General features: G+C 47.5%; 1 protein-coding gene across 3 annotated transcripts; it reads left to right on the top strand.

Annotated features, from left to right (window-relative positions):
* Nucleotides 1-68: 68 nt before the first annotated feature.
* Nucleotides 69-22,620, top strand: IQCD (IQ motif containing D). Of its 3 annotated transcripts, none has more exons than XM_047698538.1 (5): nucleotides 69-154; nucleotides 15,209-16,030; nucleotides 18,574-18,807; nucleotides 20,330-20,401; nucleotides 22,130-22,620. In XM_047698538.1, the coding sequence occupies exons 2-5, from the start codon at nucleotides 15,302-15,304 to the stop codon at nucleotides 22,430-22,432; spliced, it is 1,338 nt and encodes a 445-aa protein (XP_047554494.1). In that variant the 5' UTR covers nucleotides 69-154; nucleotides 15,209-15,301; the 3' UTR covers nucleotides 22,433-22,620. The 3 variants fall into 3 exon arrangements, with proteins under 3 accessions (XP_047554494.1, XP_047554496.1, XP_047554495.1); XM_047698539.1 differs by lacking the exon at nucleotides 69-154 and adding an exon at nucleotides 6,943-7,073; XM_047698540.1 differs by lacking the exon at nucleotides 18,574-18,807.
* The last annotated feature ends 304 nt before the right edge of the window (nucleotides 22,621-22,924 follow it).

Here is a 22,924-nt window from a genome sequence, read left to right as displayed (position 1 = left end):
AGGAGGTGGGGCGAACTGAGCGGAACAAGAAATTGAATGGTGAAAAGGAAAGTCAGTCAGGTGCCGAGTCCCTCCTTCAGTGATTGGCGGGTAACCTAGCAACGCAGGCACAGCGGAGAGAACTACGCTGAGAAACCTGGGACCCTCGGAACAGGTGAGTTGACCAGGTGGGGAAGGGCGGGGAATGAGCGGGAGATATGGAATGGCGTCCAGCCCGCTATCCTTTGGCTGCTGGAGGAATCAGCAGCCCTCACCTCGATCCCGTTCCTGCTTCAGAACAGTGCTCTCCAGCCCCTGCCTCAGTCCAGACCTCCCTCTCCACAGCCTGCCGGGACTCCTGGACACCTTCTCTGTCCCTGCCTCTATTCTGCCCCTCTGCTTACCACTTCGCATCCCCGCTTCTTCGTCCTTAAAGCGTGGATGAAACTAGTCAAGTGGAGTCACATCCTGGTTGGGTGATTTCAAATCAATCATAGGTGATGGGGATATAAGTCCCCTTCCATTCCACCGAACGGCCATTCATTCCAAAGTGGGCATGCAACAAAAGGCATCTTGCTCGAATGAGTGTTCAGATTAGGTCATTTTGATCGTACCAATTATTGCCTTTTGTGCTAGCAACTTTATTTTCTTTTTAAAGCTTTTTTTTTTAATTTAATTTTATTTTTTTATGTGACAGAGAGATCACAAGTAGGCAGAGAGGCAGGCAGAGAGAGAGGGGAAAGTAGGCTCCCTGCTGAGCAGAGAGCCCGATGTGGGGCTCGATCCCAAGACCCTGAGATCATGACCTGAGCCGAAGGCAGTGGCTTAACCCACTGAGCCACCCAGGCGCCCCATGTGCTAGCAACTTTAGAACCTAACTCCCATTCTTGGCCTTAAAATGTGATTTCATTGTACATTCAAAAGTTTTGTTGTAAGGATGAAATGGGGTGACGGAAAGCTTGGCATGGGAGCTGAGCTCAGTAAATACTAGCAATGTTTTGGGTTGTTTTTTTTTTCTTCCTAAAGCACATTTGTCCTTGACTCTTCCTGCTTAAAATGGATCGGGGAAGTCTTCTTATTCCAAACCTTAAATATTCACATATTCAACAAGTGTTCGCTGAGTGGCTACTACCAGGTGCTGGGGTAAAGCGATCAACAACAACAACAAAAACCTCATTTTCCCACTCAGGGAGCTTGTCTAATGTGGGAGATAGTCATTAATCTAGTAAAATACAGATACATGTACAGTTATACTTGCGGAGATTCATTTCCAGAATGATGCAGCAGGAAGGTCAACAAATCCTTTCCCAAAAAGCAACTCAAGTCCATCAGTGGATAAATGGATAAACAAAATGTGGTCTACACACAACGGAATTAGATTCAGCCTTTAAAAGGAATGAAATTCTGATAAGTGCTACAAGAATGGACCACAAAGACATAATGCTAGGTGGATGTGAGTCAATCACAAAAGGGCAAATAGGCAGGATTCCACTTAACATAAGATATCTAGAATAGTCAAATTCATGGGGACAGAAAGTAGAATAGTGAAACGAAATGACAATAGGCATTATAATATGGATGAACATCAGGAATACTAGGCTAGTGGCACCTGGGTGGCTCAGTGGGTTAAAGCCTCTGCCTTTGGCTCATGTCATGATCCCAGGGTCCTGGGATCGAGCCCCGCATCGGGCTCTATGCTCAGCAGGGAGCCTGCTTCCTCCTCTCTCTCTCTGCCTCTCTGCCTACTTGTGATCTCTCTCCCTGTCAAATAAATAAATAAAATCTTTAAAAAAAAAAAAAAAAGAAAGGAAGGAGGGAAGAAAGAAAGAAAGAAAAGAAATACTAGGCTGAATCAGGGTTTCTCAACCCTGGCACCTTTTGGGTTGGATAATTCTTTGTTGTAGGGGGGGGTGTGCTGTTCAGAGCAGAATGTTTACCGTTACCCCAGCCTCTACCCACTACCTGCCAGTAACACCCCCTCCCCGTTGTGACAACCAAATACATCTCCAAATTATTGTCAAATGTCTCTTGTGGCCAGAGTCACCCCTGCTTAAAAAGTCCTGTGCTAAGCACAAAGTCAGATGCAAAAAATTACATACGATATGATTCCATTTATATGATTTTATTTATATGATATATCCAGAAAAATTAAAGGTGGGAATGGAAATTGTTTGCCAATTAGCTCACGGGAATTGGGGGGAGTGACGGAAATTTTGTGGTCATGGGTCATAACTTGGAGCATTTACCAAAAAAGTCCTGAGTTGTACACTTACAATGGGAAAATTTTATGGTATGTAAATTATACTTCAATAGAGCTGTAAAGAAAAAAAAAAGCAAAGAAAAATTACACCTGTGATCAGTACCATGCAGAAAAGGTGGAGAGGGTTTCCAGAGATTATGGTACACTTTCTTTTCCAGTCTGGGGAGAAGCTGCCATTGAGCTGAGTCAGAGATTGAGATTTAGCTAATCCAGGCTTGGCAATTGGTTTCTGGCAAAAGGAACATGGTGGGTGAAGATCCTGGTGCTTTGAACACTTCAGAGACCAGTACAGCTGCAGCACAGAGAGTGAGAGCAGAGGTCAAGTAGGCTGAAGTCAACAAGAAGGAATGTCATCAAAAGAGTGAAAGAGCTTCATCCTTCTCACTCTCTGTGTCCCCTACCCCCACCATGGCTTTAGTCACCATCTGTGCAGTGACAGTTGTCCCATTTCTGGGTCTTTCTGGGTCTTTCTTGAAATCTACTCCAGATACCCAACCACTCCTGCACATCTCCTAGATGTCCCTCTCCGGTGGCTGCTAGTCTATCCATACATAGTGCCTTGGTGTGAATTAGGAAGAGGTTCTCCTTCCCGGCCCACACGGCCCCACAGTTTTCAAGGCTTGGCACATAGATAGCAATAAACACCCCAACTCCTCAACCCCTGCTTGTCTTAAACACCAAAACAATCCATCCAGACACCCAAGCCAGCACACTAGACATCATCCCTCATTTCCTTCTCCCCCATCCGCCATGTCCAGTCCTTCCTCTCATCCCATTGATTCTGTCATCTCAATGTCTCTCCTGGAGGCCACCCCCATCTGTTCCCCGTTCACTGCGACAGCCTTCCAAACCTGATCTTCTCGTCATGTTGCACCTGCCAGCCCTTCTACCACAATTTCCCAGGCTGTAGGTCTGGTCTTCTCAGTCACTCCCTGCTGAAAACTCCCCCCACGCCCCTCCTGAGCTTTTGATCCCTCGTCTTGAGCAATGAGGAAAGCTGTCGAGGCCAGATTTGTTTGTTTGTTTATTTGTTTGTTTGTGAGAAAGAGAGTATGAGCAGGAGGAGCAGAAGGAGAGGGAGAAAGAATTTCAAGCAGACTCCAGGACAATCACTGAGCCCAAAGCAGAGCTTGTTCTCCCAACCCTGAGATCACAGCCTCAAGAGTAAAACCAAAACCAAGAGTCGGACGCTTAACCGACTGAGCCACCCAGGAGCCCCGTGGCTGGATTTCCTAACCAATCAAATCAGGATGACTTCCTTATTCCCTGAGCCCCCTGTAAAGTGGTCAAGAGGAAGTGAGAATAGAATCAGAACCAGATAGCCAGGCCAGGCCAGGACAAAAGGCAAAGTAGTGACAATGGCCGGAAAGGCAAGCACGAGGAGGGGTGAGGTCTGAGGTCACTGTTCATGCCTCACCTCAATATACACAAGCAGTTCGTACAAGGCAAGAATCTGCCCCCCATTCCCTTTCCCAGACTCCACCCTCCACCCAGAAAGCCCCAAACAGCCTTAGATTGGAAGCAGTGATAACAGAGGCGACAAAGTTCCAGCATCAACCTCCCTGCCTCCAGGCCCAACAGGCTGCCCAGGGCATCCCAGACAGAACTCTGCCCCAGCCCTGAGCAAGGCATCCCTCAGGAACATTCTAGGCATACGTGGTCAGACATGAATGCCATGGCTTTAGCTTAGATTTTCACTCCGTTTATGGTGAAAAATTCAATGAAAGGGGAGTCTTCTCTGCTTAAGGGCCAAATTCACCCCCACACTTTTTCCCCGGGAGACAAGCACTCAGGGCAATGAGGCACCACCTGATTTATGCCTCCACATATAATAATTATTACTCCCCTTTGAAGAGGGCTTTTAACTCGCAAAAGGGCTTTCCCATCTAGTAAATCAACCCTCCTCCACCCAGCTACATTTTGATGTGGCTAGGACAGGTGTCGTATCCCCCAGACACCAGAGAGATAAGGGGATTGCCTAGACTTATTCCAAGAGCCCCAGCAGGGGAGAGTCATGCCCCTGGGTCTCCTAAAACCCAGCTTGTGAACCTGATCTTGACTCTGTAACTGATGACCCACTTCAGACGGCACAGAGCTCAGCTTCTCAGATAGAGCTGAGCTAGCCAGGCACAAGCCTTCCTTTGAACCTGGATAGACCACTGGACTTAGGGTGGGGAAGGCAGGAGTTCTATAGAAGAGCAAGGCCACTATGGTCCAAACCAGTGACTCTCCACCAGGGACATCCCCCGACCCTCCATCCCCACCCCACAGGAACATTTGCCCATCTCTGGGGATGTTTGGTCTCCAACCGATCAGAAGTGGTGTTGGGAGAAATGCGCTACTGCCATCGAATGGGTAGAAGCCAGGGATGCTCCTAGGGCCCCCCACGACAAAGAATCATGTGACCTAACATGTCAGAAGTGTGGAGCTTGAGAACCCCTGTCCTGACTGATTTTTTTCTTTTTCTCCCTTTTTTTTTTTAAGTTTTATTTATTTAAGTTATCTCTAACCCAACATGGGGCTCAAACTCAAAAGCCTGACAAGAGTTGTGTCCCCCTCCTACTGAGCCGGCGAGGACCCCCTGGACTGATTATTTTCATACAAGGCAAAATATGTGTGCGTGCGCGTGCACACACACACAAGCACCCACACACCTACCTTTCCCTTCAGGCCCCAGTTCGTGCAACTGAAAGCAAATGTGATTGCAAATCAAGATCATTTGAAACACAGGGCATCGGGGAGAAATATCTTTTTGACCTTAGCTTTCAAATCATAGCTCCAGTTTATACTCTATGACCAATCAAATGCCTTTAACGTGGGGGCTTTCAAACACAGACTGGTTTTTGTTTTTTTTTTTAACAGCAAACCAGACAAAGAAATATATTTTCTTTCTCGATTAAGCACACGTGTGTTTAATTACACCTGACTCCTTACTACATGCAGTGCGCTCTAATATTTTCTATTGTATTTCATTTATTTTGAACTTCAGTCCCAACAGGCAAATTGATTTCACCATTCACTAAAGGGTCACGGTCCTTGGTTTAAAAAAAGACATTTCTTCAACGTAATCAAGCAGTCAGGAAAAGCCAGTGTTTTGCATTTGATAAGATGATGATTTAAATATTTTTCTTAAGTGGGGGAAGTTTATTTTAGAAGACGGTAAATGCACCACCAGGAAATTCTTCCTTCAGTCTCAAACAACCACAGGGATACCCACAGTTGGATATAACCAGACATAAACACTCCTAAAGCTACATTGTAAGCAAAGGAGGAATTAAAAATCATGGTGACTTAATTTGTAAGGAGGAGGAGGAGGCCGGAAAAGAGACACTAAAGGGGCTCCAGGCCTCCTCCATCACCAGCATAAAAATGAAAATAATGTACGAAGCAGTCAAATTAAAAATAAATAGTTAAAAAAGAGTCGAAGTGGTTCCATTTTGGCTCTTTATAAACCCTTCTGCACAAAAAGAACACACATATATATTGAGGAAAAATACATCTTCTATTTTAAAAAGTAAATTTTCCTATGTTAATACTAAATTATATTATTGTTGATGTTATAACAAGTCAAAAAGGTTAAACATTACTGAGCCAGGATTTTTTTTTTAAAGATTTTATTTATTTATTTGACAGAGGTCACAAGTAGGCAGAGAGACAGGCAGAGAGAGAGGAGGAAACAGGCTCCCTGCTGAGCAGAAAGTGGGATGTGGGGCTCGATCCCAGAACCCTGAGATCATGACTTAAGACAAAGGCCGAGGTTTTACCCACTGAGCCACCCAGGCGCCCCTGAGCCAGGATTTTATTTCATATGACAGTTCTCTTGAGCATGGGCTCCATCCCTGTCCCCATTTTACAGATAAGGAAGCCAAATCTTAGAGAGGTTGATTGACTTGCCTAAAGCCACACAGCAAAGATTAAACTTCACATTTGCCTGCCACAAGAAGCCACAAACTTAATCATGCTGCAGTAGGCTTGTGTTTTTCTTTTCTGCTTCAGAGATGAGGAGATGAAGGCCCAGAAGGTCAAGTGAATTTGCCCAGGGCTATAGCTATGGCCAGTGTCCGGCAGAGAGTGTTCATTAGAACCAGGAGCACATTCCCTCCCAGGCTCTGTCACTATTCAGTGTCCTCTATCTCCAAAGCACAGGGTCACACTGGAGCCCACAGCCGTGGAGTCATCACCACAGATGAGATCCCTTCTCTGAATACCTCTAGCGTTCAATGCTACAACTCCCACCTGGGAATCTTTTGCAAACCAAATATCATCCACAAAACACAGGTTCTCAAATAGGACAAGAGATGATTGGGTAATAGATCAAAAGTGGCAATAGGGGGAAAAAAAAAAACAACAAACTATGAAAGAGAAAAACAAATTAGATTTAAATCTTTTTGTTTAAAAATTCCAAGCCCTGAGTACAGAGATGGGAAACAATCATAGGCCAAATCTTGGCCCATAGTTTTCATTATTAAAACATGACACTATTTTCTGGTTCTAATCCAGGACATAATGTATTTTTGTGAAATAACATTATCCTATTAGGCCAACATCTCCATGTGAGGAAATGGGTCTATGGTTAGAGCTGGATTTGCTATTTCTTCATTTATTCAAGAGTGATTTGCTGATGCCATCCTGGTTTTGGGTAACAGTCACTATCATGGATTTTCTACCCTTTTCCACCCCTCACTCTCTCCACTCTAGACTTAGAAACCTCCAATAAAGCATACAGAGTTCTGAAGAAAGCTGTTGCATGGTTCCCAGACCAGTGGGATCTTCCGAGGCTCAAAGGAAAAATCCTCCTACTTCAAAGGCAAAACCTCTGCCTATAACCCAGCAGGTAGGTGGTAAAGTCAGAACTAAGTGACCAGGAATCCCTTAGCCATCAAAGACTTCCTTGAGTCCTAAGCAGGACCTCAGGGAGTGAAGCAGGGAGTGTTAGATTAGGTTAGTGTTAGTGATAGGACTATCACTAGCGGGTGGGTGGGAATTGTATATCTCAGACAAAGTACATGAAACAGTTATGTAAATTGTAGAACCCACAACACGGTGTTATTCAATCTGCAATCATGCCAGAATTACAAATTTTCCACTAGGGTAGAAAATAAAAACAAAGACCATGAACTCTGTCTCTTTTGAAAACTTCTCTTTGTCATCTCGACCTCCAGCCATAGTTCCCACCCTAACCCACTCTTTCTTAGCTCTTTCACAGCTAAGCTTCAAGCAGCCTTTGTTTGTCTAGTCGTGTGAAGTACCAAGACTGGGGCTAGGAAGGCAAAAAACAAAAACAAAAACCTCCATCGAAGCTAAGAATCACTGAGGAAATAGTTAGTTGTCTAGGAATCCAGTACTATGAACTTGACTAGGAATCCATGTACTATGAGGGCTGGTATCAGAGAGGAATGTGTTTGGTTCACTTTTCAACAATACCTGGTTTAGGAAGAGAGATACACACGTGGCACTCATGATATTTACACTGATTCCTGGTGAGAAGCCTGTGCCCAAGACCCCTTTCAGGTCTCTTTGAATTCTAATTATGCCAGTGAGAAAGTCTCAGTTTGGTGTTAATAGGTCTTTTGTATATTAGCCTTACATCCTGCAACTTTGCTGTAATTATGTAATTCCAGAAGTGTGTATATTGATTCTTTGGGATTTTCTATATAAACAATCACGTCATCTGTGAATAAAGATAGTTTTATCTCTCCCTTCCTAATCTGTATTACAGTTTACTTCCTTTTCTTGTCTTGTTGCATGAGCTAGGACTTCCAATATGATGTTGAACAGGAAGGAAAGAGGGTACATTCTTGTCTTGTTCCTGATCTTAGGGAATAAACTTCTAGTTTCTCACAATTAAGGATGATCCTAGCTGTAAGGTTTTTGTAGATGTTCTTTATCAAGTTGAGGTAATTCCACTCTATTTCTCATTTCCTGAGAAGTTTGTTTTTGTTGTTGTTGTTTTTAAGTCATGAACAGTATTGGAGTTTGTGAAATGCTTCTTTGCATCTGTTGATATGATATGACTTTTCTTTTTGTTGATGTGATGGATTACACTAATTGATTTTTGAAAGTTGAACCAGCCTTGCAGACATGGAAGAAATCCCACTTGGTCATGGGATGTAATTCTTTTTACACCTTGTTGGATTCAATTTGTGAATATTATGTCAAGGAATTTTGCATCCATGTTTGTGAGAAATGTTGGTCTGTAGCTTTCCTTTCTTATAGCGTATTTGCCTATTTTGGTGTTAGAGTAATGTTAGGAAATATTCCTTATGCCTCTATTTTCTGGAAGAAATGTTAGAAAATTGGTATAATTTCTTCCTCAAATGTCCGGTAGAATTCACCAGTGAAATCTTCTAGACCTGGTGTTTTCTGTTTGGGGAAGTTATTAATTATTGATCAATTTCTTTAATATATAAAGGCCCATTGAGATTATCTATTTCTCCTGAGAGTTTTGGTAGATTCTATCTTCAAAGGATTGGTCTATTTCATCCAAGTTATCAAATTTATGGCCATAGAGTCGTTCATTATATTCCTTTATTATCATTTTAACATCCATGGGCTCAATAGTGATGGCCCCTCTTTCCTTCTTGACATTAGCCATTTATCTCTTCTTCCTTTTTGTTAGTATGTCTATAACATCTCTCTACCACTTACTCATCTTGCTTTTCAACAATAGCGATCTGGGCTCACACTCATCATCCCTGGGCAATAGCATCGGCCTAGAGTAAAACATCAGGCTATAGACATTATTACCTTCTATATAAGGAAAATGATATAGATTTTTCTGGTAATAATGGAGATACTTTTTAACAAAAAGTCCTCAAGGATGAACATATACTTCAGGGGAAAAAAAGAGTTGATAATAGAATAGCTTGGTCTATAGACTTGGCAGAAATCCCAAAAGTGGCATGCTAGTGAAAGAGATTTGGACAACCCTGAATGAGACCTAACGCTCATGAAGATTTCTTTCCTGACCTGGAACCCATGTTCTGCCTCATATATGGCAGCCTCATGGTGCCCAATGATCCCTGTGTCGTGATCAGTTATGAGGTGTGTCTCAGTAATTAGTTTGTAATAGTCTCCAAAGTACGTAAATGATTGGCTCAAAAACATAAAAGTCAATGAGAGATGATTCAAGGCTCTCCCTAAAATAATTCAGCTACTCACTCACTTGCATTCTGATAAGCTCTCTTGAGCTAGGTGAGAGGGATGGGGTGACGGCGCTCTTGTTGCAAACTGTGTCTAATCCCGGGTCTACCCAACAGAAGCATGACACCAGCAGGAACACTACCGGTGGAGGTAAGCATATATATAAAATGAAAATTCATATTTGTGGTTGCTAAGTACATTGAATGCCATAGGAACTGAATCCTAAACACGTCTGTCCTCTGGGTCTCTGCTTGACAGAATTTATTGAAACTGGACCAGCAAAGAATCACTGTACCTGGTCCACTATAGAAGCTGATCCAAAAATGGTGAGACCAGACAGAGCATCAGTTTATAAGGGCAGGCCCCCGAGAAAGGCTGCCTGGACTGAGACCCCGTCTCAGCCCCTTAGGAGCTATAAACTCATGAATGCATCTAACCTCCCCTGGCGCCCTTTCGTTGTCTATAAAAAGAGCAAATGGAAACACCCACCTTATAAGGTTGCCATAAGGAGGGAAGGAGTTAATTCCTGCAAAGCATTTAAAACAGTATTTGGTATGCAATGCTCAAGAGTTAGCTAATATTAAAATGGCATTCTTTAAAATGAGATTTCCACCCCCCCAAAATAAAATGAAATAAAATGAGATGTTCCCCCCCCAAACACTCACACACACTGGTTTTGTTTAACCCCCTCTGACTTTTCCACAGACCATTGTCAGATTTGTGCGATATTTTCGAGGGTTGGGTTTTCTTCTTCTTTTTCTCCCAAGGGAAAAAAAATATAATTTCACTCAAACCTTTTTTTTTTTTCAAAATGTTCTGAGAGTGAAAGTAATAAAATATCCAACAAGCCCATTTGAATGAAGACGAGGTATAATTTGCATGATAAAGATATATTTCCATTTATAAAGTTCATCAGCAGAATTAATGACAAATAAAGGGAAGATCCAATTAAGGTTCCCCATCCATTAACAATCTTGTTTCACTCTCAGAGCAGGGATTTTAAAAGGGGAGGCTTAAGTTGGAAATGATTTAAATATTAAGGTTGGTGGCATTAAAAAGGACATGAAACGATCATATTAGGATTCAAGGAAAAGAGATTCTCCAGTGATTTTTGTCATCAGAGTCAGATGCATTTCCCCCGATCCTCGTTCCACCGGCTTTTTCGTGTTCACCCAAATGAGCTGTCAAAAACTGATGGGCGTCATCATAATCAAAGAAAACAAGTTTGCCCTTTAAAGCAAAAGAGGTAATTTGGCTGAAAGCAAATTGGAAACATTTCATATAACGTTGCATTTCCAGCCGCAATCTCTGAAGAATTCAGGCGTTTTGATTTATGCCTGAGAGCTTTGGGGGACAATGGGGAGAAGTGCGTTCGTGAAACACTTTGTTCAAGTTCAACCTGGTCACGGGGCGAAGATCCTTTGTCCTCCCTGAGAGGAGCTGAGGAAGCTCCTGGCTGTCCCCAAATGTTATCTTCGGGAAAAGCCTTAAGAGAATTCACGAGATTGACTTGGGAGCAGAAAGTGGGTGGGAAACAAAGAGATGCAAGATAATGGCCCCGCTCAACTCAGTTGTCAGCTTCCAGAGGCTTCTGGCTTTGGGACCCATTTTGCCTGGCCAAGGAACCAAGAAGCATCCTTAGCATCTGATCTGACCGCCTTTCTTCCTGGCTCATAGTTACTTGAGATGTTCCTCTGATTCCCACTCTTCTCTCCTTTGACTCTGGTTTAGAGAACTGAACATCTTTTGTGGCTTCGGATACCAGACTTTTCCCCTTGCATTTATGTCTCCATCCCCAAGGCCTCCCTGGAGCCCCCAGGATCTGGATCGTTCATTGTCAGATGCCTGGAGTATTCTCAGCTAGGGTGCTTTGATTGCAAGGCACAGACACTGTGGCTAAGGCCACATGGTGAAGGAAAAGCTGAATAAGGGGTCCCAGAAAGGACAGCAGCCAAGGAAGTTTCTGGGAGTCTTGGTGCAGGATCTTTAGGAACCCCCCACTTGGCATGACCCAGCTCCCACTGTCTCCCATCCACGTGTGATTCTTCAGGGTTACCAGCCTTGGCTGATTGGCGGTCCCACCAGGACTGCATACAGTGGGAGAGATGGAAAACCGGGGCGCTATTGCCTGACAGAGAGGACATGGGTCACGGGGAGGCAGAGACACTCTTGTCCACTGTCTACACCAGTGACAGGCACGAGAACTAAATGACTTTAAAACCAAGCTCTTTGTCCTCCCTTCCTAACCTCTGGCCCCAATTTTCCTAGTTTCTCAAGGGCCCCATCTTTTCTCCCAGGCCCCCGAATGCAAATGGTCTCACCCATCAAGTCCAGATGACTCCTTCTTCAAAAGACTTCTTGCCTCCACAGAGTTTGACAGTAAGAATGGCACATACCTGTCCTTGCCAGCCCCAAACCTGTCCCCAAGACGAGGCTGAGGTGTTTTTTTCAGGGCTGGGTATGCAGCAGTGATCAAAATAGATGAACCCCCTACCTTCATTGGAGCTTACTTTTTAGGGGAGGGGAAAGGCAGACAATAAACAAACCAGCCCATTTAGAAACATTAGATGGTGATACTTAACTGGGAAAAAGGTAAAGGATAAGGGGATAAAGGCAGGGAGAAGGTGAGGTTTTATATTTTAGGAAGAAAATCAGGAAAGCACTCACTACTACCCTGAGTGTTGAGTAGAGAAGGAAGTGAGTGAGGGAGCAAGCTTTATAGCTATTTAGAGGAATGTTCCAGACCTGGGGCTGAGGGGCTAGGCATAGTGGTGTGCATACAGCAAGCGCAAAGGCCCTATCAGAGGTTGAGCACATTTGACATGTTCAAGGAGTAGCAAAAGTGTCAGTATGAGAACAGAAGAGTGAGTGGTCATAGATGATGGAAGGCCTTCCTAGGGACTGTAAGGACTTTGGCTTTTATCCTGAGTGAGATGGGGAGCTGCTGGAGTGGAGGGAAGGGGTGCTGATTTGTAGTATTTGTCAATTTCCTTTGTATAATACTTCCACCATGGCTGACTTCAAGCTACCCATGGCTTCACAACCAGCTCACAAATACCCTGAAATTTTTTTTTAAAGATTTTATTTATTTATTTGACAGACAGAGATCACAAGTAGGCAGAGAGACAGAGAGAGAGAGAGAGGAGGAAGCAGGCGACCTGCGGAGCAGAGAGCCCGACGCGGGGCTCGATCCCAGGACCCTGGGATCATGACCTGAGCTGAAGGCAGAGGCTTTAACCCACTGAGCCACCCAGGTGCCCCAAATACCCTGAAATTTTAACAATCAGCTCCGGGGAGCTGGATTGGAGCAGAGGAGTGGAAGGATCTGACATTTTAAAAGTCTCCCTCTGGCTGCGATGCTGAGACAAGACAGGGGCAGGGGGGCAGAAGCAGAGTGACTGGTGAAGAGGTTATCACAGTTATCTGGGTAAGAGAAGATGGACCCTTGGAAGGTCCAGTGGCTCAATGACATCAGGGACAGCATTCCTGTAATTCTCTTAACCTTTCCTTCTCATTCACAAAGTGGCTGCCGTTCCTCCAGCATTAAAGCCCAAATTCAGGGAATGGAGGTAAAACCAACAATGTCTTTCTTTTGCACTGGGAAGGAATAAAGTCTCCCAGAAGCCCCTAGGAAACTTCTCGATTTTATTGGCTCTAACTGTGTCTATAGCCACTCTTAACTGAAAATGAGGTTGAGAAGTTGAGCATTGAATATTTCCAGCTACTCCAGTATACACAAGCTAGAGGGAAAGAGATTGGAATGGGGATGGTGCCTGCAAAAAAGGAATGTGGCCTTATAAGAACCTACTACAAGAATTTGACCCCGTCTGGAAGTCCAGGGATGGCTTCTGTGAGGAAGGGACGCCTGAACTGAGCTCTGAGTACAAAGAATTAACTTAGCAAGGAAGAGAGGGGGAAGAGTATCTCAAGAAGAAAAAGCTGCATGTGCAAAGGCCCTGAGGTAGAAGGTTTATAAATATCCCAACTTAACCTACCTGCCTTTTCCCTATATATAACCAACCCTTTCCCTGTAAATCATCCATTATGACCCATCTTTCTCCAAGATCTGACTTCATCCTGTTACTTGTTTCCTGAAATCAAAATGGATCCCAATTTCCTACAGGGTCAACTCCAAAGTCCCCCCTCTGCTGTTGAAGGCTGGTCATGACCTCAGCCTATTCTGTGATTTCAACTTTATGGGTCTCTGATTCCTGCCATACATTTTTCTGAGCATCTTTAATTTTAAATAAATCTTTTATGTTGTGATAATTATAGATTAAGGGATGCCGAGGTGGCTCTAGTTAGTTAAGCATCTGCCTTCTGCTCAGGTCATGATCCCAGGTCCTAGGATCAAGTCCCACACCAGGCTCCTTGCTCAGCAGAGAGCCTGCTTCTGCCTCTGCCCTGTTCTCCCTGCTTGTGCTGACTCTCTTCCTCTCTCTCTCTCTCTCTCTCTCTCTTTGGCAAATAAATAAATAAAACCTCAAAAAAAACCCTGTAGGTTAAAGTCACGAAGATAGTCCAGGATTCCCAAAGCCCTTCATTCAGCTCCCACAACATTAACATCTTAAATAGCCTGTCAAAAGCAAGAAATTAGCATTGGTTCAATGCTGCTAACTACGCTATCAGCTTGGTTTGGATTTTACGTTGCCCTCCTAGGGTCCATTTTTCACCCCAGGATCCAATCCAGGATACAACATTGCATTTAGTGAAACAAGTTTTAAAAATTATATTTCAGGGCACCTGGGTGGCTCAGTGGGTTAAGCCGCTGCCTTCGGCTCAGGTCATGATCTCAGGGTCCTGGGATCAAGCCCCACATCGGGCTCTCTGCTCAGCGGGGAGCCTGCTTCCCCCTCTCTCTCTGCCTGCCTCTCTGCCTCTCTGCCTGCTTGTGATCTTTCTCTGTCAAATAAATAAATAAAATCTTTAAGAAAAAATTGTGTTTCGAAGCCATTGTTCATCCCCACCCTGATGTTTGCAATCCACACTTAAAAACCAGTGTGGAGGTGCTGCGCTGTTCCCAGTCCCTTTTGCTCTCGGCTGCCTTGTTTGCTCTGTCCCTGTGCTGCTCTGTCTCAGGCTGCTGACACCTGCAGGCTGTAGTGCCCATGCTCCCTTGTCATCTGGTTTCCCGCTGGGTTTGGCCAATAGGAGGCACTGGCTTGGCTTGGAGGGTGGGAGGAGGAAGAAACCTTGGTGTTTCCTCCTCTCTCTGCTTTGGGCTGCCTTGCCAGCAGTGGCCTCAGCTCCTTGGGGGCTATAGCTCCTCCTGGACAGGAAATGGCTGTGGTTCCAGCTTCCCCCAGGGGGCCCTTGTCCCCAAGCTCACCACCACCTCCTTCTGTGGTGGCCTCCTGCCATTGTCATTGGTTGGGTGGCTTTTCCCCTTCCCTGGTTAGCCTCACAACTCTTTCCATCACCCGTGTAACTCGTTTTCTGTATTTAGATACTTAAAAAAAAAAAAAAGTCCACTAGTGTTGACTTTTATTCATTCATGTTAAGTCACCCGAAATGCTATCTGTTGCATTTAAATGCTCATTACTATAAATGGCTGAACAAATCCATTTCATCCTCCATAGTTAAGGATCTAATATCTTCCATAGTTAAGTCACTTCAACAGAATGGTGTTCCCTGCCTGACATCTCTCCACTCGGTCTCCCCACCCTTGCAGCCTGATGCCGTCACAAAGCTAGAAACTGCTTTCGGTGAGAGGTTCTGTGTCCTTGCTGTGGAGCACCCAGGACGAACTTCTGTGTCAACCGCCTGTGGCTGCCGCAGCCACACCAGCAGCCTAGCTCCACTAACCGCCCACTCCTTCCTTCGCAGGGTCGCTGGAGATAATAACAGCCGGAGACCCGTGCAGCCTAGCAACATCTCGATCTCCCCGGGGCGCACAGAGGCAAGGCGACGGCTCAGAAAATGGCTCTAGATATCGTCGGTGTGGCCCCTCTCTACCAGGGCCCCGACATCAACAGAATGAGGCTGACGGCAGAGCCATCCCAGAAGCCAGCCTCCCTGCTAAAACCCTTGGTCCCCTCTAAGTCCAAACTCACCACCATTGAGACCAAGAGGATCATGTCCGTCCTGGATGAGACCATCCACAAGGTGGAGTTGGTGACCCTGCTGTCCTATGTGGGGGCCAATTACGAGACTCTGGAGAGGATGCTTGGGGGGGACATCATAAAGGCCGTGAGAGAGCACGAGGATCTCTGCCACAGCCTCCTGGACAGCGTCATTTACCTGCAGGATAAAGAAAGGCGATTGCAGGAGGAGGAAGAGTGTGAGGAGGAAGGGTGGTTCAGAGACCGCCTCTTCTCCATAGAGAGGCAGAAATCCCACCTCCTGCCCTTGATGCACCAGATCAAAGAATCCACCAAGGACATCCTGAGACTCTTACTCAATAACCCACAGGCTGCGAGCCTTGCACAGACGCACACCCTGAGCAGAAGCGTCGAAGCGCAGAATTTCATTGATTGCCTGATGGAACTGCGGGGTTTCCTGTTCGAGAAGCTACTCACTAGTCCCGTGGAAGCTAGAGACAAAAGTCAGTTCATACAGGACATCGACAGACGGAACAAGAGGAACCAAGAAATCATCAACACTCTTGAAGATGAGTTGGCAGCAATCACGCAGAACAGGGAAGCAGAGGTATGGCTCCGTGGTATTGGTGAGGTTATGGAAGGAGCCGCACAGAGGAGCCAGACCTTTGGGCAGCTGGGTTTTTTTCCCTCAGTGATTGAAACACCTGCTATCATTCATTCACTCGACAAATGTCAGTGTGAGCACTTGCCAAGTACCAGGTCTTATACCTAAGTCCACATGGCCCCTGCCTCATGCAGTTCCTGGGAGGTGGGTCTTAAAGACCTGATTTAATTACAGTTTTGAGAAATACAATACAGGGTAAGCATAGAGTGCTAGAAGATGGTGTTACAAGAGAACTGAGCTTAGACCCAAAGGGTCAGAGATGTCGAAGCCAACCCAGGAAGAATGAAAGGGAGCATAGCAGGCAAGAGAGGTAGGCAGGAACCTGCCAGGCCAGCAGCAGGCAAACTTTTCCTACGAAGGGCTGGATAAATAAATAATTTGGGTCTTGCCAGGAGATCACATTGTGCCTTTGAGGCCTGATCAAAGAATGTGATCTCTGTCCTGAGGACAAGGGCCAGATGGGACAGGTGGAAGCTCTAGAAGACTTTTTTAAGAAGGGAAATGATAACATGATCCCCGCCTAATAACCACTTGGGACACATAACTATGTATTATGTTTTATGTACATTTTCTCACTAAAGCCTTACAAAGTCCCTGTGAGGTGTTGTCTAAGAACAGGTTTGGCTGCCAAAACAGAGACCCCAAATCACATGGTTTAGTCAAGATGAAAATGTGTTTTTCTCTAGTGAATGAGCTGGAGCAGACACGGAAACTCTGCCTCATGAAATTGTCAGGGGTTCACACTCCTTCCGTCTGGCCTTTCTGCTGTGCCCCACACAGGACTTCTAACTGTGGACCCAGAAGCCCCACCCCCATCATGTCACATGTCTCTGGTCCAGCCAGCAGGTGGGAGAAAGGGGAGGAGGGCCCTCCGATCCTTGCCAGTTAGGGATACAACCTGGAAGTAGCGTGGCACAGCTCTTACCCACACCCAGTGGCTAGCGATGCTGGGAAAGCTGGACTGTCCCTGGGGGCACATTCTGCTCCACAGTCTTTCCAGGGAGAATGGGTCCCGAGGGGCAGCCCACCAGTGCTGCTGTGCACACTTGCCCCTTCATCACCCATGATGCACGGAGCTCTAGGCCCTCAGAACCTCGTGCCGCCCTCCCTCCCCCACGCGCTAGCTCAGGCTGTTCCCCCGCCTTATATTCTCACTGATTTTGCCCTTTAAGGCATTCATCGGTGTTGATAAATGTTTATGTGATTCTTTGATGATTTGGTATGGGTCTGACATCCCCACAAAAGGACAGGGACCTTGTCTCTTTTGGCCCACTGTCATGTTCCTAGTGAGCCTGGCACAAAAGAAGGGCATGGGAACAATTTTCTTTCTTCTTCTTCTTTTTTTTTTTTTTTTAAGATTTTGTTTATTTATTTAAAAGAGAGATTGAGAGCAGAGCAGACTCCCTGCTGAGCAGGAGCCTGATGTGGGGCTCAATCCCAGGACCCCGAGATCATGACCCGAGCCGAGGCACCCAGGCACCCTGGAAACTATTTTCTGAGTGGAAAGATGACAGGATTTTGGATGTTCAGTCAGGGGACATTACTTGCAGGTTAAAGGGTGCCAGAGAGGGACAGGGAGGGAGCCCCGAATGGTTTTATTGGTCCTGTTCAAGTGGTAGAAACAGCTCAGGCATCCAAGTTCGACAGATCTGGGGTCAAATTTCATTTATCCAGGTGGGCAAATTTTATCGTGTCCCTTGGATCTCAGTGTAAAATAAGGGAGTGACATCAATCAGGAAAAGCTCTGACTGCTGATAATACCGCCTGCTCTAGAACCCACCACCTAGAGCCAGAAGCCTTGTGCGCAGGCTAGGCTTGCCCCAAAGGCCCCTCCTGTCTTGGGGCTCCCTGCAGGCAGGAAGCGAGCTCAGATCCCCTGTGGCCCAGCCCAAGGCGGCTGACTTGAGCCTGCCACAGCACTGATGTGCTCTGAGGGAGACTCTGGGGCTTGGGACCAGCCTGTGGAGCTTATTTGCAAAACAGCCCCATCCTCGACCCCCGTTCCTGTTTTCAAACCAACTGAGGGCAGGGGACAAGTCAGGCCCTTGGGCTTCAGCAGGTGGCAATACCCACAGTATGTGTATCTCCTACTTTCCTGAATGACACCAAGTGTCTCTGCCGACTGAGCACTCCCGGTTCTGTGCCCCGGGCAGGAGCTCTGTGACTGGCCCCGACCTGCCTGGCAGCCTCTCTCCGGCTCACCTGTGCCCATCACTCCTGCCAGGAAGGGGAGGGGCGGGGCGGGCAAGAACATGGGCCCTGAACCAGACGGACCTGGCCTCGGGTCCCTGCTCAGCTGTAAGCCCCAGACAGATGACCCGGCCCCCTTCCTTGTCTGTAAGCAGGCCGTCTCTGTCCCGCCGGGGCGTGAGGGGTAGGAATCTGTGGGCTGTTCTGCCGACCAGAAGCAGGCGGCCATGCCTGTTCTCCTGGGATTGCTGGGCATCCGGGAGGGAGTAATGGAGCCTCTGGTCTTCCCGGCCCAGGTGGAGAAAGAAAACTTTGTGATCCAAGAACTGAAAAACCACCTGCACCAGGTGCTCAGGCTCTCGGAGAACAGCCTCCTTCGCACCAAGCAGGAGGCCGAGAAGCAGCAGAAGGCCGACTTCCGGGCCTCGCAGGCCAGGGTGGCCAAGATCCAGCAGGAGTTACTGACCCTGAGGTCCCAATACCACAACCTGGTGACGGAAAACCGGGAGGCAGAGCAGGCGCTGCGGAAGGTGCCCGGGGACGGCAGGGGGCGGGGGTGTGTGACAAGGGAGACGGAGGGGGGCAGGGCACGAGGAGAGGCAGAGGGAGGGCAGGGCAAGGCAGGGCTGCTCCAGGCACCCAAGGAACAGCTCCCTTGAGGAGGAGGGCAGGGGAGCAGGGGAAGCCCAGGACTGAGCCAGCGTCCCCTGGGAGTGGGAGTGGGAGGATGCTGCACACAGGCCCTGGGGACTGGGACAGGGAGACTGGTCTGTCCAGCAGCAAGCCGGCTGTGTGACCTTGGGAAAGTTCTTTAACTACTCTGAGCCCCACCCCCCAGGGTTGATAATACCCACCTTGAGCAAAGGACATGACGGAGCTTAGACACCTTGGACAAATTTTGTAAGCCCCTCTAGCCTCAGTTTTGCCTTATTTATGTATGTATTTGTTTGTTTGTTATTTATTTATGTTCAGTTAGCCACCATACAGTACATCATTAGTTTTTGATGCGGTGTTCAATGATTCATTAGTGCATATAACACCAAGTGCTCATGACAACACGTGCCCTCCCTAATACCATCACGCAGCTCCCCCATCGCCCCACACCCCTCCCCTCTTAAACCCTCAGTTTGTTTCCTGGGGTTTGGAAAACAGTTTGGAGTTTCCTCAAAAAGTTAAAAATAGAGCTACCCTACGACCCAGCAATCACACTACGGGGTATTTACCCCAAAGATACAGATGTAGTGAAAAGAAGGGGCACGTGCACCCCAATGTTCATAGCAGCAATGCCCACAATAGCCAAACTGTGGAAGGAGCCCAGATGTCCCTCAACAGACAAAGGAATAAAGAAGATGTGGTTTATATATACAGTGGAACATTACTCAGCCAATCAGAAGGATGAATGCCCACCATTTGCACGGACATGGGTGAAACTAGAGGCGATTATGCTGAATGAAATAAGTCAGCTTCGCCATCTTGAAAGCAAAAGTGATCAGTTTAGGCTAACGGGTTGTTAGGAGGATGGAATGAGATTCAACAGTAAGTGTTCGGTTAATGTCATCTCTTCTTTTGTCTCTCCATCATCCCCCCTGAGCCCCAGTGCGCACACACCCAGCTTGCTTCCCCTCTCCGTTACACTAGGATCTAAACTCCTTTCCCTGCTGACACTTCCTTCCACAGCTTCTCACTCTGACCTCCCTGGGACCCCGCTCCTCCTCAGTCACTCCATTCAGGCCACACTGGCTCTAAGTCTATTCTTAAAACCACAAGCCTGTTCTTACCTCAGTGCCTTTGCACTTGCTACTGCCTTGCCTAGAATGTTCTGGAGCCTGACCTCCGGCTTCCAGTTCTAGGCCTTACCGCTGGTTAGCGCTGTGATCTTGGGCAAGTGAGTCAGCACATCTGATCCCCAGTTTTGTCCTCTGAGCAATGGAGGAGAAACTACCATGTTGAGTAGATTCAGTGGGTAAGGCATTAGCCCTGGTGAAGAGCAAGCTCGGAGCAGTTTACTATTCATATCAATCCATCAAACACTGACTCATTGTGTTTTTTTAGAAGAAATATAAAGTGGAGACGGAAATCGAGAACTGGATCCAGAAGTACGATATGGAGATGGGTGAGAAGCAGGTACGTGTGCTGCCATCAGTTTCTCAAGTGCATTGCCCATGATCCTGTAGGAACGGTGCATTGTCTGTACCAAGCTCTGGGCCTCCCCAGGCAGTCTTCCCTGCCCCCTTGCTTAGGCCTGAGATTTGTCTGGCCTGGGGCAGCAAGGCGAGAGATGGAAAAGAAAGAGCCAGAAGCTGCATGCTACCAAGTGCTTGTCACTAGGCCCAACGATCTTGGCTCCATCTAGTGTCCGCATCCCATACTCTCTGTCCCTTACACGCTCGGCTTCTGCCAGCAGCCTCGCAGCTGGGGCTCCTTCCCAGCCGACTCAGGCATGAGCCTGCCTCCCCTACTTCACTCGGTCACCCAGCAAATTTCCGCCGTGGGCCTGAGATGTGCCACATGCTGGGATAGTGCAGGGAAGATGGTCCCCATTATTGCTTGGAGGCTCTACTCTAGTGCCACTTATCAGCAGGATGACCTGAAGCAAGAGGCTTGACCTTTCCGAGCCTGATCTGCCCGTGATCACCAGAGACAGTAGGACCATGCTGGGACCAGGATGGCGAAGCAGTGAGGCACCATTGTCACACTTGCTTGTACCCAGCACGGGATCTGGAAGTGCTTAGGGAATGGTGGCCTGGAAAACAGGGTGCCCTTAAACCCATCACACCCCTCCCCACAGCTTTGTGCTAACATTGGGGCCCATGGGCCCAGCTTCAGGGCCAGGAAGGTTTGGCAAGCACTGGAGATGACATCAGTCTCTGAGTGGTCCCAAGTCAGGAGAAGGGCAAGTCAGGGTCTTGCTCTCTCCGATCACAAGTGCACCAGGGAGGAGGGAGCTCAGAGGCTGTGCTCTTATTTCTCTGGTCCCCGTGAAGGCATTGGGTTCCTTGTTGGCAGAGACCGAGTGTACTCAGCTCTTTGCTTCTGGCAGATGCTTGGTAAGTGTGAGTGGAAGGGAGTGAGGATAGATGTAAATTGCAGGAGGCAATGGTTGGACATAAGAAAGAACTATAGGGGCTCAGTCACCTGCGAAATTTCCACTCTGGGTATCTTTGTGAGAAACACGGCTTTAGTGGCAGGAGTGGCTTTAAAAAAAAAAAAAAAGATTTATTTTTCGAGAAAGAGCGAGAACATGAGTGAGGGGAGGAGCAGAGGGAGAGGGAGAGAGAGAATCCCAAGCAGACTCCCCACTGAGTGCAGAGCCTGATGCGGGACTCGATCTCATGACCCTGAGATCATGACCTGAGCTGAAATCAAGTCAGATGCTTAACCAATCGAGCCATCCTGGTGCCCCAGAGCTTGCATTTTTATGTCCCCACTGTGTGCCTGGCACCATATTGGTATATGGTGTCCACCCCATCTTTTAACCCTACAGAAAGCTCCCACCCACTTCTTGGGTTTGGAATTGTCCCCATGTTGCAGGGGACAAATGAAGCTCCAACATGGAAGCCCCAACAAGGCATAGCCAGGCCGGAATGTGAGAGCCAGTCTGCCCCCACCCCAACCACCAGCTGTGTTCTTCCTTTTCTCCAGAGATGATTTCAGCCAGGTCCTCCCGCACCCCCGTGGGGATGGACCCCACCACCTCTCCTGGTCTCATCTGGGCCTTGGATGCAGGAAGGCTTAGTGCAGGTGGCGCTGTTGGGGCAGAAGCCCCTTCCAGATGGGCGGGGATACCTGCGGGGGAGGGTAGCAGGTAGCGCCCTATGCTTGGTGACCCCCACCCCCTGACCTTCATCCTAGGAAGAGTACGAGGAGCTTGACATCATCCACAAGGAGGAGAAGATCCAGCTGGAGGAGCTGAAGCAGAAGCACAGTGTACTGGTGGAGGAGTTCTCCCAGATCCGGGCCGAGCAGGAGGTCAATGCCAAGAAGAGAATCGAGGCGGAGCAGGAGATGCTGCGCATGGTGCGGGCCGCCACACTCATCCAGGCTTTGTGGAAGGGCTACCTGGTCCGCTCCATGCTCAAGTCCAGGAAGAAGAAGCGGAGCAAGAGCAAAGGGAGGGTCAAGAAGGGGAAGGGCAAGGGCAAGGGCAAGAAATGAGTCTCCCCTTGGGGCCCCCGCTCCTGGCCTGTGCCACTGGGCTGCTCACTTCCCGGAGAGCAGGCCAGGAGGCCACAAGGGGGGGGGGGGAAGCTTGCCATTCCTGGCTTGAACGGTTTTCTAAAGTTAAAAGCCATTTTAAACCACATCCTCTATAAATAAACCTCACTTTGCCAGAGCTGTTGGCTGTGTGTGTGTGCATTCGTGTTGATGCCCTTCCCATGGGGAAAGCATGGAGGCCAGAATATCAGCACCGAGCTATTCCTTCCCTTAGCCTCAGTGGGAAGCCAGACCCTGAACTGCAGCCTTTCTGGCCCAACTCTGGGCCATGGCTGCAATGGACATACCAGCCACCAGGGCAGTGGGCTGTGGTCTCAGCTGCCTACAGGAGGTTGAGGGTAAGGGGTGGGGGCCAGGGAACTCCAGGAGGATGAGGTTTTCAGGTCAGGGACTGTCCTAGATAAATCCAGCTTTCTGTTTTTTTCTGGAAAC

The sequence above is a fragment of the Lutra lutra genome, chromosome 12 (genome assembly GCF_902655055.1).
Source record: "Lutra lutra chromosome 12, mLutLut1.2, whole genome shotgun sequence".
NCBI lineage: Eukaryota > Metazoa > Chordata > Mammalia > Carnivora > Mustelidae > Lutra > Lutra lutra.
This window is presented reverse-complemented; position numbering and strand designations above follow the sequence as displayed.